Below are 15,765 nucleotides of genomic sequence, written 5' to 3'. Positions count from 1 at the left end.
ATTGAAGTAGGTTAAGGCCTGTGCCCCTGTTTTTTCACCAAGTTCACCAAGTGATACTGATAACACCAAAGTTTGAGAATTCCTGCCACAGAGGTTTTATGTTTGGGGAAGGTTTTTTTTTTTTTTTTTTTTTTTTTTTTTTGCACCAGGGTTTGAACTCAGGAGCCAGGAGTACCTAACCATTGAGCACATTCCCACACTTTTTTTTTTTTTTTTGAGTCAGGGTCTTGCCAAGTTGCTGAGGGTCTTGCTAAGTCTGACTTTGAACTTTCAATCCTCCTGCCTCAGCCTCCTGAACCACTTGGATTATGGATGTGCACCACACACCCAGCTCTACCACAGAGTTCTTAAGATTAATTATTGAGGTTATGTTTTTCTCGAGTTGCATCCATTATTTTTAAATTTGCCTTGTTGATTTTGATAGTTCTTTGACAGAATTTTAATGCTTTTGCTTTGAAATCTATTGCATACAAATATTTTATATCATGTACCTCACTGTTACTCTATCTGTATCTGTAGTCTTTGGGAAGTATGAGCTTGTTTTGTTGAATTATTGTTTTTGCTAGTTCTTGTTTATGGTGGCTTGTTTGCTTGAGTGATTAGTAATTTTACATGGTATACTCATGTTCCTTGGAATGTAATTTAATCTGAGGGAATTATTTAAGGCCTTTATTCTAAAGCCCTTTCTTTCAGAGAAGATTTACTTTTGTTTCTGCCAAGTGCTCGTGGACACTGTCACCAGGAATGTTGTAAACTTTTTTTTTGGTTTGAGGTTTTCTCCCTAAAACCACACAGGACTTGAATTCAGATCCCAAACTTGGTTGAAGGCAGACTAAGTTAGAAGAATCTCTTTTTTCTATTCTACTCAGAACTAAGACCTACAAATGATTCTCTACTTCTATGGACTACCTCAGAGGGGTGGGATTTTATTTTTTTTAAGTACTGAAGATTAAATCCATGTGTGCTCTACCACTGAGCTATACATGTACCCCTTTTTATTTATTTATTTTTTATCTTGAGACAGGGTCTTGCTAAATTGCTGAGGTTGGCTTTAAACTTGCAGTCCTCCTGTCTCTACCTCCCAAGTTGCTGAGATTATAGGTGTGTATCACCACACCAGTCTAGGGGTGTGTATTGTGTGGTTTTTTTAATGTATTCTTTAATGTTTGTTTTTTTAAGTTTTATCCATCAAGAACCCTGGCTTTGGTGGAGAAAGAGGTGATCTCAGATCCTCCCTCTTGCTTTTTGTCTGGACACCTGCCTATGTGGCCCATTAACACCCAGGGCCTAAGCGAGCATAGATCAGCCTCTCTGGCCCAGACAAACTTGGCTCTAGAACTCTCTCACATCTTAAAAATCAGGCCTATTTTTTCTTGGCCCAAAGGGATTTCTTATTTTCCTTCCAGCACAGCCTTGCATTACTAAATGTATTTCAAAATTGTTTTTAATATTTTACCTAACCTTTTTAGTTGAGGGATTTCTATGCCCATCTAGCGTATTGCTGGAAATGAAACACTCAAATCTTGGTTATTAGATTTTTACTATCTAATATTGAGGCAGAATAATTTTGTGAGCAGCAAACCTTTAGAATTTTTGTTATTGTGTTTCTGGTTTTAAAAAGATTACTGATTTAATAAAAGCTGAAAAAGTTTCTTCACTCAAAAATGTTTACTTTTGATATTATCCACTTGTAACATTATCTACTTTGGTTAACTTAAGCCAATTTTTTTTATTACCTTAAGGAGGTATTTGAATACTATGTTCAAAATGAAAATTCCATAGAGAAGTGGAAACAACCTTTAGTGATTGATAAACTCAAGGTAAGAAAAATGAGAGAATCTTTAATATTAGAAAATGCAAATGCAAGTGTTTTTAGAGATCTTAGTTTTTGTTGTTATGTACTTAGAAGATAATCATCAGTAATTTTTAGAAGAAAGCTCAAAAGCAGAATCTATAAACAATAAATTGGGCTATATATTGTTCTATATATGGTATGTGATTTTAGCTATTCAAATAAAAATGAGATTAAAACTTCATGATCACCTATCACTAAACTAAGATCAAAGTCAAAGCAGGCACTTGGGAGCTTAGAGTGGAGGGTGTAGCTTCATTGTAGAGAGTTTGCTCAGCATGAGTAAAACTCTGGGTTCAATCCCCAGAACTGAAAGGAAAATAATAAAATAGGGCATTGTCCCACCTGGGCTTAATCCACCTTTCTCATTTTCAAGTCTTACTAGCAACATGTGTAAGAAATTCAAACACGTAAAATAGTGTATTTGGCATAATCATGCTCAAGTATGGGAGATTTAATAAGCTCTAAAGTAAGCAAATTTAGTGTTTTTGTTTTTGTTTTGCCAAATCTAAGGAAAACTGGAAGAAAAGATATTTCTTGAATAGTTAAGAAACTCTTGATTTATAAGGAATTAATAACTGCTTGGTTTTATAAAAAAAAACTTCGTATTTTTAATTCAGAAAGCATAAACACCAATATCTTTTTAAAATAAGATCATTTAGGTCCTAATGAATTCTGTTCACTTTGGCTTTTTCTTCACCTTGACAGGAAATGGCCAAAGCACAGGGCCTCTGGAACTTGTTTTTGCCAGCTGTGAGCGGTCTGAGCCAGGTGGACTATGCCTTGATAGCTGAAGAAACAGGAAAATGCTTTTTTGCTCCAGATGTCTTTAACTGCCAAGCACCAGGTTACTAATTAATTCAAAACAGAATTTTCTCGGATACTTTTGAGCATTATTTAAAATTTCTACCTTTCATGGATAAAGTTTTTCTACATAGTCACTGATTTATAAATTTCTCTATAACTTTTATTTTTCATATGCTTTGATTTAAATATAAAAATGGACTTGATGTCTTGAGGTTCTCATTGAACTACTCTTTTGTTAAACATCATTACAGTAAGGGAATTGGTGAAGAAAAGTAGCTACAAAAGGGATTGGTTATATGAGGATCCTGATTTCCTCATTGGAGATTTGGTATTTCTACGGCTCATGAGATTGAATAGAATTCCAAATCTTTTGGTTAGCCTCCCTATCTCTCCATTCATTTGCCAATTATTGATTATCTACTATGTGCCAACCACAAGTCTTTATATAGGGAATAAAATAGTCAGTGAACCTTGCCTTTAAGGGTCTAATTCTAATAGAGGGAAACAAAAATAAATGATAAGAAATAAGTAAATTAAGCAGTAAATCTGAGGATGAAAAGTACTTTGTAGCAAAAATAAATAGCAGGATAGGGGTAGGTTACAATTATGAGAAAATGACATTTGATAAAGAGGTAGAAGGTGATTGAGTGACTTATCAGCTCTACTGATACTTGGTGGGGAAGGGAAGTTTTCATAGCAGAAGGAACAGAAAATTCAAAGACCCAAAAGCAAAAGTGTTATTGGTGTATTCCAGATATAACTAAGGAGGCCAATGTGGCTAGAGGTGCCGCAGTCTGGCTGAAGCAAAAAAACTAGGGGTGATGAGCAACTTGTGTAGATTGATACAGCAGGAGTAGGAGCCGTTTATTGTAGGACAGGAGCAGTATTTATACATTCCACACAGCTTATCTTAATTAACATAAACTAGATACAGCAATCAACCAATAAGGAATCTCCACACTTAATGGTTCGCTGGCGTTACTTCATAAACCACTCCCCCTGGCAAAATGCCAGGCACCATCCTTACTTGTTTACAGACTTTAACATAGAGGAAGAATAGCAGGAGAAGGGTTCAGAAAGGAAAGGGCCTCATGTGGTGGGCCTTATTGGACAGGTAAGGGGTTATACCTTCAGGAAGAAGAGGAACCTTTGGGAATTTGGAGCAAAGCAATGGTAAGATTAACTTCAGATCTAGAAGAATCACTTTGACTGCTATGTGAGAACTGAAGAAAGGAGGGAAGGTGGGAAGCAGGAAGTCTACTTCAGTAATCCTGGTGAGAGATGATGACGAGGGTAGTTGTGGAGGGAGTGGTGAGTGGAAAGATTCTAAGGATATTTTGAAGAGGGAACCAAGAGGATTTCCTGATTAGATATGGGTTGTTAATGGAGGAGTCAAGGATGCCTCTGAGGATATTTGTGAAAAATCAAATGAAGGAAGGAGAGGTAAACCTAGAATGTAGTCTGTTGGAGGTATTTTCAGACCTGAATGCTTAAGAAGCTTTGGGGAAATTCATATACCCAAGCTCCATCTCTACAGATTCTAATTTAGTATATCTAAAGTAGGAATGGAATGTCTCCCCCTTCTCCTGTCCCCAGTTACTCTGGTTATTCTGATGCTATTAGTCAAGGACTTTCACTTGATTTGTAATAGGATGATAGTATCCCCACACAAGTTTCATGCTCATTGTATGGCCTTGTGGCTAAGGCTTTCCCCAAGAGTTAAAGCAGTATTAAGCTGCCAAAAAAAAAAGAAAAAAAGAAAAAAAAAGAGATATATGCAACTATATTTGACTTCTGGGAGAAAACATATCCTGGATTTAGCAAAGTGGCTTCATTCCAGACTCTCTCTCTCTCTCTCTCACTCTCTCTCTCTCTCTCTCTCTCTCTCTCTCTCTCTCTCTCTCTTTTGGCATTACTAAGACAGTTCATAGACGTCTGATAATGACAGAGCTTGGCCCTGAGATGATTTCCCTTTTCAAAATACTGATCCAAAAATCACTCTACTGCATTGTAATCTAATAATGATACATTGTAAATGAAAAGGAATCTTTGGCAAAGTTTCTGAAGAGTTATACCAATTGAATAAAGCTATTACAATATACTACAATAGGTAGCATGAGTTTGTAGAAAGGGAAATTAATTAGTGATCTTCTAACTTGAAACGTTTTTATTGCTATTCATGGTAAGAAATATACATTATATTGTGACCCAATATGTAGCATTTGCATGGGTAGATGGATGGATGGATGGATAAATATTCCTACATGTTACAAGAAACAAAAGTTTCATAAAACAGTACTTTCGATTACTACATGTAGTGCATTCAGATATTTCCCACTAAATCTAATCTAATGTATTCTGTTTTATTTTTTAAGGCATGCTAGCCATATTTCATCAGACTGATTCCATGATACACAAATGGCCATAATATGACAAATAAGTCTCTAGGAGACATTCTTGCAGATGCAGCTCTCCCATTATTTTCCATTTGACCTGCGAGCTCACTTGTTACTAGATGGTCATGGATTTTTCCTCATATTAAAATTTCATAAGTCTATCACTTGTATTATTTAAATGATATCAAAAAACTGTTGAAATTTTCAAATTGGGCAGGAAAATATATGTTATTTGATCAAGGAATGATTAGCAACTCAGCAAGTAAGATATATAAAACTGGAAGTAGAAAACTAGGTGTTTTCTTTTGTGGTAGAGATATCTTCATGAAAGCCTTGAACATTGTATTTTAGAGCATTTCCAAAGCAGATGAAGAAGGGAATGTAAGTGATGCTGTTAAATATGTTATGAACTTTCTTAACTACAAAAGATCAGTTTCTATCTAAGTTACCTAAATCATTTCCCAGATACCATGATTATAACATGTGTTTTTCCAATTTGTATATTTACACTTAAATAAATCATACAATATTATATATTGTATAATAGCAGTTTTAATCCCAAATCTACTGCTGGATTTGGGGGCTGTTGGGATGATTTTTTAATGGGAAAACATTTTTTTTGTAGAAATAACGGAGCTTACTTTCCCAATTTATAAATGATAATTTTGCCAGCTTCTCAGAATAACTGATAATTTTGGAATATTTAGTCAATATTTATCTTAGTTAAATTATAATAAGTAACACTGAATTTAAAACAAGCAAAGAATGCAAACAATGAGTTTCATCTAATGTAACTCAAGACTAATTTTCTCTCTCATTTAATGTGAAGCTTCAATTAATCTACTAGGAATTTTGTGCGTCTTGGTTACATGAGGAATATCTGAACAGAATACAAACATATCTAGAAGGACTTAACTTAGATTTAACTTAGTTTTCATAGGCAATGAAGTAATTATCCTTAAAGTTGTTCTAAGACTTGATACTGAAAAATTGTTCTTCAAAATCTTGAGTAATTTGCACAAAAGGGAGATGTTTTACATAGTATGTTTAGAAATCTGATTGGAGTGAAAATCCATAAAGGTGTCTTAGAGCATTCTATTCATGGAAAACATGAAGCATTGCTTTTTTGCCTGAGGGAGATACCACAGTGTATCATGTACCAAATACTATCATCCAAGAATTGAGAAAGTTATCTGCTGCTGCTTTTTAACCAGGGCAGGGATTCTGTCTTTCACATGCTTGAGAGAAGACTTAGTACTTTTCTGTAGAGCGATGTTAGAGATAAAAATAATTGCTATGAGTTCAGAGGAAAGAGGTGTTTTGAATGGGTAATTGGAGGTTCTCTCAGAGAAAAGAGATCATAAGCAGAAATTTATTTATGGATGACTGATAGACTTTCAGAGAAAAGAGCTTGTCCAAGCAAACATGTGGAAGATAGAAAGCCCAGGGCATGTTTGAAGAATAGTATGAAGACTTAAGAAATGGGACCTCAGTCAGACATGTAATGTTAATTGTTCTCTTGAAACATTGCATTTACTCCCTGCAGGGCATACATGATTTGCAATTGTAGCAGGCACCATCTATTCCAGTGAATTGTTTTCTTCAGTCTTACTTGATTTAGACTTTATTGGAGCCATGTGTTGCTGGGATGAACTGGGCAAGAGTCTGATTCAGAAGAAATTAAATAAATATGCACTGAATGCCACATACTTACAACAGTGGCATGCCATCATTGCAAATTGTACTTATTGTGTGTTTCCAAATGTTTTTGTTAGAAAATATTAGCTTTTAAAAGATGCATGCCTATATTTTCTAAATAAAGTTGTGAATTTCATACTAGTAAAATTTTAAACGTAAAAAAAATGCTTTTTATTCCTATTTGTAGACACAGGGAACATGGAGGTACTGCACCTTTATGGAAGTGAGGAACAGAAGCAGCAGTGGCTGGAGCCTCTTCTTCGAGGGGACATTACCTCTGCCTTCTGTATGACAGGTAAAGGCAAATCTCCACTCTCCCCTGTGTCCTCAGTCATCCTGGAGTTGTTATGGGTGAGTTGAAGAAGCATGGAATGTGTTTCAGTCAAATTTACCAAAGGCCAGAAATGTGAATATGTTTGTTTTGAGCTTGCTTTTAAATTTTGCAGTTTTTAATATGCAGAATAAAATTATCCTCACCTTTGGGAGAACACTGGGTGATATTTTTTGGCATCCTGCTTTAGCATTAGTAACAGAGTAAATCTAGTCTCATAACCTTTTAACTTTCATTTCTAAAATTGCTCTCTAATTTAAGATTTTTTTGTCCTTATGTGTGAAATATTTGTTTTTGTGATAATTTTATATTGATACAAAATACTCAATTCTCCTGTAAACCTAGAAAAATGGACATATGACTCAAATTATAATCATACAAGAAACTAAAACTAGGAAAATGTTAATAAAAATACTTTTATACTGTTTATACATAGGAAACAATAATTAAGAAAACTTTAAAAGACAAAACATTGTTTCATGATTGAGTTAAACTGAATTTCAGTTGTCTATAATTAAGTACTTTCAATAAAGGCCAGATTTTATTGTTTTCTATAACTATTTGTAATAACAAAACTGATTTTCACCTAAATGAGTAAGAGGCATTTATTTAACACCCACAGAATTATATAGTGTTTACAATGCACTAACAGGGGGCTACAGAATATGTACAGTCCCTCTCTCAAAAATCTGAGTCTCAAGCTTTAGAAATAGAATACTTCATTCATTCAGGGTTTCCAATGCATATTTATTAAGTACCTACAATGTATAGGAGAGGGGAGGACCAGGGTGGAATTGGGGAAGAATGGAAAATGAAAGACACAAGGATGCTTCTGTTCTTCAGAGTTTGCATTCCCTTATCTAAGCCTCTTTTGCAAACTAATGATATCTGCCTGCTGGTAAATCCAATGTTTGTTTGTTTACAGAGCCTGATGTAGCTTCAAGTGATGCCACAAATATTGATTGTAGCATCCAGCGAGATGGAGATAGCTATATAATTAATGGCAAGAAATGGTGGAGCAGTGGTGAGTGTTCCGCATAATTTTTTCACTCAAAAGATTGGTCCTTTGTGTTATAATAATGCTATGACTCACAGATACTAATTTCATGATCAAAATTCTTTAAATTCTGCCTTTGAAAGCATTTCAAATTTAGAAATAGTAGATAGAGAAAAAGTAATTTATAAAAGATAATCTGTGCATGTTATTAAAAAAAATTTATTATGGGAGTATAGCTTGGTGGTAGAACTCATGTGTAGTATGCACAAAGCCCTGGGCTCAATCCCTAGCACAAAAACCAATAATACTAATAAAAATTTATTATGGTACATTTTTTTATTGCTTAAAAATACAAGTGTTTAAATGAAAAATGAGAAACTATACATTATAAAGAAACTTTATGCATATAGTTACTCAACTCTCAGACTCACATAAACAAATGAATTCTTTAGGAAGTTATAAAAATTGGAAAATAGATGACTATAATTTGAGGATTCTTCTAAAACCTACACAATAAACCAACATTTATTAGGATAACCAGGTATTACTAAAGAAAGTTGACATTATGGAAGCAAAACATGTGTTTTTAAGAATTTACCAGGAGTATATGAAAGGGCTAGACAATCTTATGAGTTATTTTGGTTGTTTTTGTTTGTTTCAGTTATTAATTGTTATTCTTTCTGGAATTTTATAAAATTACTTTTAAGTTAAGAAACAACAACGACAAAAAAGATTGTTTTGCTACACAATTATTTAGGTACTAAAGTTATGTGAGGAAATTGTTCTTGTGTTAAAATTTAGATAAATAAAAATAATTACAAATGCCTTTTAAACATAAGCCTTTTTATTAATCAGTTTTAGATTTCCAAACTTCTAGTATAGTGTGTTTTTCTTTTTAAACCTTTTATATTTTGAAATTATTAGAAATCTACAAGAAGTTACAAAGATAGTACAGAGTGATCTTGGGTAGCCTTCACCCATAGATGAACCCAATAATAATAATTATAGTAGAAAATCAAAATCAGGAAGTTGAAATTGTTACAATGCATATAGAAATCTTTTTCAATATATAACATTATAGATTTGTGTAACCAATAGTATAATCAAGATATAAAAACCATTCCATCACACAAGGATCTTCTTGTTAGTGCTTTGATTTATGCCTATTACTACTATTTCCTATATCATCAATTTTAATTTTCATATTTTGTATATTTATTGTCTCCTTTTTGGCTTCTACCTCCACCATGACCCCATCTCCTTCTTTGCAGCAACAGTGTTTGAGATATGAATTTCAAATTCCCTGCAATTTTTTTTTATCAAAAGGAAAAGCATCATTCTTATGTATCCAAGCAAAAGGTAGAACAGTTTTACATTTAAATGGTAAAAGAACTGGTTGGCTCTGTAGGACCCTCAGAATCAAAAGGAATCTCCTCTACATTTTGTCTCTGTCTTCTCCAGGATCCATATTTCTTGGCAACTTTCATAATATAATTTTTAAAAGAGGCTCCCATAAAAACATACAGGATTGGGTTGAGGCAGCTGTGAAAGAGTGCGATGCTCTCTGTGATTTGGATGGCAACATCCATGCGTTTGCTCATGTCACAGTCAGTGATCAGAAAGAAGATGGTGTCGATGGCTTGGCATAACTTGACAATGTTATAGGGCAGCTGAGTTACAATGAAAACTAAGACAACTGTGAGCAGAACTTTGAGTGGTCGGGCTTTTTTAATGTTTGGCATCTTGATGAGAGTCCTTGCTGTTAGAGAGTAACATACTCCCATAATAAGAAAGGGAATGACAAATCCAATGCAGATTTCCAGTATTTGAATTGATGCTTTCATGTATTTTCCTAGGTGGTGGGGAAAGATGGTAATGCACCTCATGTTGTCATTTACTGTACAAAAAAACAGGTTGGGTATACTCAGCAAGATGGCAGCTGTCCAGACACAGAAACAAATGATCCAGCAAGGTTTTCCCACTCCTGATTGGCTGGGAGCCTTAGTTACTGCCCAATATCTATCTATGCTGATACAAGCCAGAAATTGCATTCCTGAGACAAAGTTTACTGTGTATAAGGCTGATGTTGCTTTACACATCATTTTCCCTAATATCCACCCATGAACTGCATTAACTGCCCAAAAAGGCAGAGTGAATAAGAGGAGTAGATCTGCCACAGCCAAATTCAGGATATATACATCTGTTTTGGTTCTCTGTTTCTTGTAATAGGCATAAATTGCCACAACTATGGAATTGCCTGCAAGTCCAAGGATGAAAGCTATTGCGAAAAAGGCAGGGAGGAAAACTTTTGCAAAATTTCTGACCTCCTCTTTTATACAGATCATTTCATACTGGCTGTAGTCATAATTGCCATTCATCTCATTTTCCTCATAGTAGTAATCTGTTGACTGGTTCTGCTCCAAAGCCATGACTGCAATCTAGATGGCAAAAAGAACACAAGATACTAAATTTAATATTGCTTAAAAGGAAACAGCTTTTGACCAGCATGTATTCTATTCTTTCCTAGAGAATAGATTGTTGCTATAACATGTGAGCCTGAATCTGCCACCCTTTAAAAAGCTTTAATGGGAGCCACATTGGAGTATATCCCCCAAATTAGTTACCCATCCTTAATTTATGGGTCTGTGTGCAGGAACTGGGATTGACACTGGGATGAAAAACAATACCTTCAGAAATGTTCTTAATCATTAAATCTTAAAATAAAATTGAAGACTTTTATATAAATACAGTTTTTAAAACATGAAAATTTAAGTCAGATTTCAACATAAGAGAATTAAAAAGTTATGATTTTTACATATATAACAATCTTGTGATGTATATCTATGACAAATTTTAAGAAATAATAAATTCATTTCTCATTTTTATGTCATTTATAAATTGAAGATAGATAAATTATCTCAGCATCTGTGCTGAAGATTCATAGTTGGCTTTTATAAAACAAGACTCCTTTAGTCAACTTCCCTCCCAAACCAGTCACTACTTGCTTAAGGTATACTATTATTTGTTAGCACTATCATCCCTCCTATAGCCCCTAATCCTTTAGGCTATAAGCCTCAACAATCCTTGATTTCTCTCTTCATCCCTTATCTCCAGGCAGCCCACATGTTCTGGTTTTATCTTCCAATTTTGTCTTGAATCTGTCTCTTCCATCTAGTCCACGCTTTTCCACACACCTGCATGATCTGAGCAATGTGACTCTCACCTGGCCTACTACAGTATCATCCTAGCTGGGATCCTGCTGTATACCTCCTCATCATCTTGTCAAAAACATTTTTCTGATTGTTATTTGAGTACTATATTTCTAAATTGCCAGTCTGCACTTCCCTGCTATCTTCTTTCCTGAAGGACACATTGCTTTCCCTCAAAGTCCCATCCAAGCTTCCTAGCGTGATAAGCTCTCACTGTAATGTGGTGCCACTCCCAGCTCCATCCTCATGCATCAATAGGAATATGCTGCTTTGCCAGCATTTGGTGGACATGCAACATGCTGCATCTCACGTCTGCATCATTGCTCATTCTAATCCTTTATCCAGCATTATTTCCCGCCCTTCCCTTAAGAGCCAATTCCTACTCAATCAAATCAGATGTTACTGCCTCAGAAGACTTTCCTGATCTAAGACATACCTTCCAAAGAACTGATCCCACCCCAAGGAAAACATGTCCTGGACTGCCTTATCCCTTTAGGCTCTATGATCCCCAAAGTTGGACTTGTTTGATTTGTGATTGTAATTGAAGCCTTGTTAGTGTGCCTGGCACACACTGTAGCTGCTCAGTGAGTATTTGTCAGACTGAAGCTTTGCCGGCATGTATAAAGCTGTTACTCTATAATGGATAGAGGATATGCCAGGAATCTCCTGTTTCAACATGAAGCTGTTGTACTATGTTAGTTAATAATACTTGATAGTACTAAGATAAGCTCACACAGTATTCACAAATTTTAAAAATGCATTTTATGACTTTCAATGTTTTTATTATAGTGCTTAGCATTCTTTTGCTTTTTCTTTAGGCTTCCTATCTTCTTTTGGTTATTTTTATCCTTTTAAGAATCCCAAGTAATTATACAAAAACAATAATAAAGATCATATTTCCAAAGCATTTTGCCAACCATGGTACATTTTCAAAAGAACAATCTGAAACTAGCTAACCCTTTTTGAATGAGTAGAGCAAAGTGAAGCTGGCCCCTGGGGAAAGATACCACGTGGAAGAATTGTTTTCATTTTGTAAAAACCAAGTACCAAAATTTAAAACTACTATTTTTATCACTAAGATTATTTGAAAAGTTCCAGTCTGGAAGACCACTGTAATGAATTAATTATTAACATAACATGAACTTTGTTCTTCTCTTTTATCACAGAGTTTTAAGCCTGATGATAAAGAATAATATATCCAAATAATATAAGATATTAAGGCAGGGCATTTTAAAGTAATGATTAATCTTATTAAAAAGGTGAGCAATAGGAATAGAAGTTATTTGTAGAAATTATCCTTATGGCAGACATATAGAAAGTCTTTAAATGTTTTTGTAACTATTATAAGAACAAAAAACAGTGCTTGTAAAAGAAAGCAAAAGAAAATAGCACAGCAAAACCTATTTTATCATCAATGTTTTACATAGAACTACTAGTACTGAAAATATTTTTGCTATATTCATATTCTCATTTTAAGGTTAAAAGTATACAGTTTTAAGTAGTTCTTTTTGTTCATTTAAATATTAAACTGATATGCATCTATCTAACCTTCCTCTACATAGGTAAAAATACAGAATCCTTGGACTTTAAAAAAATTATATCCAAGTTAGAAAAGAAAGAATGAACCAACCTGTTTCAGCCAGCAAAGAGGAGCAGTCTTGAGTGCAGAGGATAAAAATCACAGGGTTTCTTTAACTCTGGCTACTTTTGTTTTCGTTTTTACACCCCGCCTTTATCTTGGATCTACGAAAGTTTCCTGAAATTTTAAACTCATGAGGACTTGGTCTTGTCTTTTATGTAAAACCATTCTGTAAAGTCAAATCCAAGTTCTTAAATGTCCCAGAATACAAATTTGGAAGAATTCCATCTTGTTTCCAAAACTACAGACTCTTAAAGTTTCCACTTCGCTGAAGAGAACAAGAAAGTGCCTGCAGCTTAGCAACTGAATGCTAAAGCAGGAGATTCACCAGAAGCAGCAATCTTCTCCTTTTGGACGCATCTGGAGAAATACTCTCTGAAGTTATTTTGTTTAAGAAAGAAAACAAAAATGATTTTGACCCAGAAAAATTATCTTTTTGAAGACTAAATTATCAAAGACTAAATAATGAGTAATCATTATACATTTACAGTAGAATTTAGTACTTTTATGCCACATCATTGAGCATTTTATTTAATCTATAAGAGTCCTGGCTTCCCCTTACTCTTTCTTTCTCCATGCCCCAAAGTGCATCTTTCCCCAGACTTTAAACTGTCCTGCCTGCTTGTAACATTTTCCTTCAAAGACTAAAAAACTTCAAAATCCTTCTGTCTTAGGAGGCTGCATATTTTTCCATACTTTCAAACAAATGAAAATTAAAGAAAGAAGAAAAGTAAATGCAGATGTGGAGGCCCTTTCTGGTCTATTTCAACTCAACTCTTCTCACATTTGCATGGCAGCTGCCTTATTTATTTTCTCATGCAAGGCCAGCCTCAGTCCCCACCTACAGAAGTTATTTTAGACCCCAGTCATTTTTTCTTCAAGCCTTTAGTCTAGCCTGCTTGTTGAGTCACACAAAACCAGCTCATTGGGGCCTGCCTTCATCTTCCTTCACCTTCCGTTAATATACATCACAGGGGATAGCCAACTTCTCTTATTTTTGCATCACCTTGAAGAAATATCTGCATGCAGCTAAACTGGCTCTCTACCTAGATTTGTGGCATTTGCTACTTTCCATGGTGTTAATATCCCACCTTGGTCAATTTCGAACTACCAAAGTCACTAAAGAAATGGGCATAATTGGCACACTGAGCGGGCTCTAGCAGTTTTTCCAAGAGCAGCATCATTTCTTCCTGTGACTGGTCATTTTCTAATCTCTTGCTGCCTTCTAAAGGACACTGCTCTTAATGTTATCTATGCCTTGGCTAGACTATCTGGTCTTTCCCTTCTTTTACCCTGGCTGGAGGAAATGAACAAACAACCCTCCACTAAATTCTTACAGCGACCTACAAGATCCCAAAAGTCTGCCTTTCCCACCCCTCGTTGCCTCTTTGACCTCATTTCATACCACTCACCGCTTTGCCTGCCACATCAGTATCCCTGCTGATTAGAACATACCAGGTAAGTCCTCATCATGGCTTTTGTGCTAGCTCTGCTGTCAGTTTGGAATGTGCTTTATCTTAATATTTACAATGCTCACTTCCTGGTCCCCTACAAGTCTTTGTCCACTCACCACCTACTCACTGAGGCAGTCCCTGACTACTCTACTCAAAACACCCTTCCCCTTCTCCCAGTCTACTTCCTATATCATTTATCATGTTCTAGTGAACCATATCATTCATATTGTTTGCTTCCTACCATCCCTCACCCTGTGTTAGAATATAAGCTTCATCAGAACAGAAACTCTTATTTGCTTTATTCACCGAGATATTCTAGATACATAATAGGTGTTCAATAAATATTTTGGGTTAATAGCAGTCCTACTGTTCCTTTTGATTATTATCCCATTTTACTTGTCCTTGATGTTATACTTCTATAATGACTGATCAATACCGCAGCCTCCTTCAGTATCAATTATATAGTCTCTTCAACCCAGCTATAGATTTTGCAATCAGGAATTGTGGGTTTTTGCATATTCTGTTGCTCCTGCCTAGAGGAGCTCCCTCCTGCTCCATTTTAGATCTCAAATTTCTATTTAGAATTCAGATTCCAGTCTGACCACAACATTAAATAATCCAAGAAGCCTTCCATGACTCTTCCAGATTAGGTCAGATATAGCTGCTCTTATGCCTGTAGTACCATCTTACTCTGTTGTTAGTACTTATTAAAATTTCATGTCTTTTATAGGTGTTCTGTGCCCTGCTGCATTCTCAACATTTATCTTGGTATCTTACTTATGGTACGCACTGACCAAATAATAAATACATACATCAATCAACCAATGTTTAAATAGTATCCTCCACAAATGTATAAGTTTAACACTTGAGCTGAAATTTTGATTTCACGTCTTCAGTTTTATCCACTTATCATGCTATCTGAACACATTTTTAATATTCCATTATGCTGGGCTGAGGCTGTAGCTCAGTGACAGAGCACTTGCCTAGCATGTGTGAGGCACTGGATTTGATCTTTAGCATCACATAAAAATAAACAAACAAAGGCATTCTGTCCATCTACAACTACAAAAAAATTTTTTTAATATTCCATTATGCTATTAGAAACTCTTGATACTATTTTATAGATATTTGAAAGTATCTCTTCCTTTCCCTTGTTTTCCCCACCCAAGACAACCACATTTTCTTGTAAATTGCATTCCCATCTTGTAAATTAGTTATAATGTTATTAATCTTTACATCTTTTGAATTTGCACATCATTTTTGTGAACTCAAACACAATCCTAGGGGCATAAAGGATGTCAGGATTGAGCTGCAACTCTGGTATCATATAGTGAGTTGTGTGGATTGTAGTAAAACCAACCCACTGGCTTTTTCCTGTATTT

At 35.0% G+C, this 15,765-nt stretch overlaps 2 protein-coding genes across 4 annotated transcripts in view; one reads left to right on the top strand and one right to left on the bottom strand.

Annotated features, from left to right (window-relative positions):
• Acad11 (acyl-CoA dehydrogenase family member 11) overlaps window positions 1-15,765 on the top strand; it is an 82,384-nt gene that overhangs the window by 31,347 nt on the left and 35,272 nt on the right. For all 3 annotated transcript variants that reach the window (XM_021727546.3, XM_078043326.1, XM_005327013.5), the window contains exons 10-13: window positions 1,743-1,820; window positions 2,561-2,699; window positions 6,941-7,048; window positions 8,010-8,108. In XM_021727546.3, the coding sequence (XP_021583221.1) occupies window positions 1,743-1,820; window positions 2,561-2,699; window positions 6,941-7,048; window positions 8,010-8,108 (424 nt within the window). The remainder of the gene's footprint in view (window positions 1-1,742; window positions 1,821-2,560; window positions 2,700-6,940; window positions 7,049-8,009; window positions 8,109-15,765) is intronic.
• On the bottom strand, window positions 8,908-14,037 carry Ackr4 (atypical chemokine receptor 4). The gene is made up of 2 exons (XM_005327012.5): window positions 12,921-14,037; window positions 8,908-10,519 (listed from the first exon to the last, which is right to left on the bottom strand). The coding sequence occupies exon 2, from the start codon at window positions 10,508-10,510 to the stop codon at window positions 9,458-9,460; it is 1,053 nt and encodes a 350-aa protein (XP_005327069.2). The 5' UTR covers window positions 10,511-10,519; window positions 12,921-14,037; the 3' UTR covers window positions 8,908-9,457.

This window comes from Ictidomys tridecemlineatus, chromosome 3 (assembly GCF_052094955.1).
Source record: "Ictidomys tridecemlineatus isolate mIctTri1 chromosome 3, mIctTri1.hap1, whole genome shotgun sequence".
NCBI classification, from domain to species: Eukaryota; Metazoa; Chordata; class Mammalia; order Rodentia; family Sciuridae; genus Ictidomys; species Ictidomys tridecemlineatus.
The sequence above is the reverse complement of the archived record's forward strand: the minus strand, read 5'-3'. Positions and strand labels throughout refer to the sequence as shown.

Coding starts and splice junctions, on each gene's coding strand:
- Ackr4 (XM_005327012.5), bottom strand. CDS start 10,510: ATGGCTTTGGAGCAGAACCAGTCAACAGATTACTACTATGAGGAAAAT.